The sequence below is a fragment of the Chlorella variabilis genome (genome assembly GCF_000147415.1).
Source record: "Chlorella variabilis unplaced genomic scaffold CHLNCscaffold_32, whole genome shotgun sequence".
Taxonomy (NCBI): Eukaryota; Viridiplantae; Chlorophyta; class Trebouxiophyceae; order Chlorellales; family Chlorellaceae; genus Chlorella; species Chlorella variabilis.
The window spans coordinates 3,263-5,811 of NW_005435056.1; the positions used below are offsets into that span (position 1 = coordinate 3,263).

At 71.6% G+C, this 2,549-nt stretch overlaps 2 protein-coding genes across 2 annotated transcripts in view; one reads left to right on the forward strand and one right to left on the reverse strand.

Annotated features, from left to right (window-relative positions):
• The window catches only part of CHLNCDRAFT_141163 (expressed protein), a gene marked incomplete at both ends in the record, with an annotated part of 3,011 nt that extends 2,616 nt beyond the window's left edge, over positions 1 to 395 (reverse strand). Inside the window, one exon of the mRNA XM_005843297.1 lies at positions 9 to 395. Within this exon, the coding sequence (XP_005843359.1) occupies positions 9 to 395 (387 nt within the window). The remainder of the gene's footprint in view (positions 1 to 8) is intronic.
• A 603-nt stretch (positions 396 to 998) lies between these two features.
• Positions 999 to 2,549, forward strand: part of CHLNCDRAFT_141164 (hypothetical protein) — a gene marked incomplete at both ends in the record, with an annotated part of 3,549 nt that continues 1,998 nt past the window's right edge. The window contains 6 exons of the mRNA XM_005843242.1: positions 999 to 1,008; positions 1,100 to 1,462; positions 1,646 to 1,760; positions 1,998 to 2,087; positions 2,195 to 2,302; positions 2,425 to 2,522. Coding sequence (XP_005843304.1) covers positions 999 to 1,008; positions 1,100 to 1,462; positions 1,646 to 1,760; positions 1,998 to 2,087; positions 2,195 to 2,302; positions 2,425 to 2,522 — 784 coding nt within the window. The remainder of the gene's footprint in view (positions 1,009 to 1,099; positions 1,463 to 1,645; positions 1,761 to 1,997; positions 2,088 to 2,194; positions 2,303 to 2,424; positions 2,523 to 2,549) is intronic.

Genomic DNA, 2,549 nt, shown 5'->3' on the forward strand with positions numbered 1-2,549 from the left:
AGCTTGACGGCCTTGCCGCTGCTGCCCCGCCGGCGCTTGTACGCTGGGGCATCGGGCGAATCAGCCTGGTGGCTGCCGCTGTCGGCGCCTGCCTCTGGCGGTGCCCTGCCCAGCGCTGCCGCAGCCGCTGCCCATTCCGCGTCTGCATCGCTGACGGCGTCCTCATAGTCGCTGTCGTCCTGCTGCTGGCTGGGGCTGCTGCAGGGGCTGCTTCTGCAGCTGCTGGGCCCGCGGGTGGCCTTGCTGCGCCGCGCCTTGGGGCGGGGGAGGGGTGGAGGGCGGCTGCCGAGCGGCGGGCGGGCACCGGGCGGCAGCGCCGACTGCTGCAGGCTAGTGGACTGGTGGATCCAGTGTGTTGCGGCATCGATCTCCGAGTCGTCCGCTGCCTCGACCATCTTTCTGGGCTGGGTGCGGGCGCGCTGGGGCCGCGGAAACGCCTCTAAGCCCATGGCTGCAGGCGGGAGGCAAGGGGGGAGAGGGAGCGGGGAGCGTGGGGTGGCGCCAGGAGCACAGGCAACAGGCTGCATGGGCAACAGGCTGCATGGGCGCAGCCGGCCAGGGGCAGCCGTTGTTGACAGCCGGCAGTGCACCTGGCCGTGTGGGGCGCGCCCAGGGCGCCGCGGTGCTCCCTTGCTGATGCTAGGCCCAGGTCTGGCGCCGCGGGAGGCCGCGCAGGGCAACAGACGGGCAGTTGTGGTGTGTAAGTGTGCCAGGAAGGCCCCTGGGGGCGCGCTGCGGGTGCCCCGGTGCCCCAAGAAAAACTGATGCAAGAAATACGGGTGGGGGGACGCGGGGCACGTCCCCGCGTGGGTGTCCCCCAACATGTGGCCACGTCCCCCCACCCCGGTCTTTCCTTTGGGAAAACAGGGTAGCCTCTCGCATGCCTGGCATCGATCCGTAGCCTAACAGCATTGTCGGGAATGCCCTGAGCCCCCGTCTCTCTGCCACAACTGGGTTTCGATCGTGTGTTGGGGCGAGGCCGGCTGCCAGGCGGCGCAATGCAGGGCGGTAAGCATGTATGCATGTCGCGATCCAGGGGTTGGACGAGCCGCAGCTGCACCCCCCGAGCCATCACCTGCCTTGCTTGCTCCCTGCGCAGGCCTGGCCTATAGCAACCCCTACTTCGGGGCAGAGGGGCTGTCCCCCAGCCCCTCCCAGGCCGGCGAGTTCAACCAGGCCTTCTCCCCCGCACCCGGCGGCGCGCCGCCGTCGTCGGCGCTGGGCTTCCGCCGCCTGGGCGCCCTGCCGCAGTCGCAGCTGGGCCGGCTCAGGGCGCAGGAGCCCTCACCCGGCGGCAGCGACGAGGCGATGGTCGACGGGAAGGGCGAGGGCGGGGAGGGCGCCGATCAGCAGCCGCCGGCGGCCAGCCTGGCGGGCGCGTCGCCAGGCACGGTGGCTGGCGGCAGCGGGGGCAGCCGGGAGCGGCCCGAGGAGGACGAGTTTGCTGGGGTGCTGGGAGCAGGTGGGTGGGCGGCAGGCTGGCGCTATAGGAGCTGCCGCTTCCTGCTGGCCTTGGGCCTGCTGGCATGCAGATGGAAGGGTTTTGCCCCAGTGTAACCCCCTGGCACCTTGGCTGTTGCGCCCATGCCTGCCTGCCTGCCTGCCTCCCCCCTGCCCGCGTCTCCGCTCCTTCCTGCTGCCGCAGTGATGCGGGACGATGAGGATGCCGCCGAGGCGGTACGCCTGTACGCCGCCATCTGCCGCCAGCGCGCCGCAGCGCTCAGGGAGCTGGCCAGCAGCCAGCTGCAGCGGGCGGCCAGGTGCGGGGCTGGCCATGCGGGGCTGGCCGCCAGTGCTGGCACCTTGCTGCATGCCGCATGTTTGCAGTGGTCCTGAGGCCGCCCACGTGCAGCAGCAGGCTGAGCTGGCGGCCAAGCCTGCAAAGCATCCAACCCCCTTAGCTGCTTGATTACGGGCTGGGTTCGTTGCATTATTTGTGTGGCCTGGCATCACACCCTGCCGCGCTCCCCTCCCCTCCCTGCCTGCCTCTGCCGCAGGTACATGTCCCTCAAGGAGCAGGCGGAGGAGCTGGAGGGGGAGGCGGCCACCTGGCAGCTGCTGTGGTTCCTGCACGGCGTGCCGCAGAGGTGGGACGGCGGGCTGCCCTGCAGGCCGCGGCATGCATGCCAGCTCTTGCTGGGACGACGAGGCAGGCACGCGCCGCTCACTCCGCCTCGCCCGCCCGCCCCTGCAGGGACTTCCCGGGGGGCAGCGGCGGCGGGTTTGTGGATGGGGCGGGCTTCACCAAGACCAGCCGCCAGCGCGCCTCAGACCTGCTGTTTGCTGACGCCGAGCTCAACCGGTGCGTGGCTGGCCCGGCTGCAGCGGTTTGCTGGCAAAGGAAGGGGGGTGGGCATGAGCGTGGGGGGGCAGGTCGGAGAGCAGGGGTGGCGCGTGCAGGCTGTGCCTGGCACCGCTCAACAGGCGTGCCGGGTGGCAGGCACAGCGGCGCGGCGTTAAGGCCCACCCGGGCCTGGCGCTGGCTTGCCTGCGCTCCCCGCCGGCGCAGGTGTGGCCGCACCGTGGCGTGGCTGGAGCACCTGGCGGGC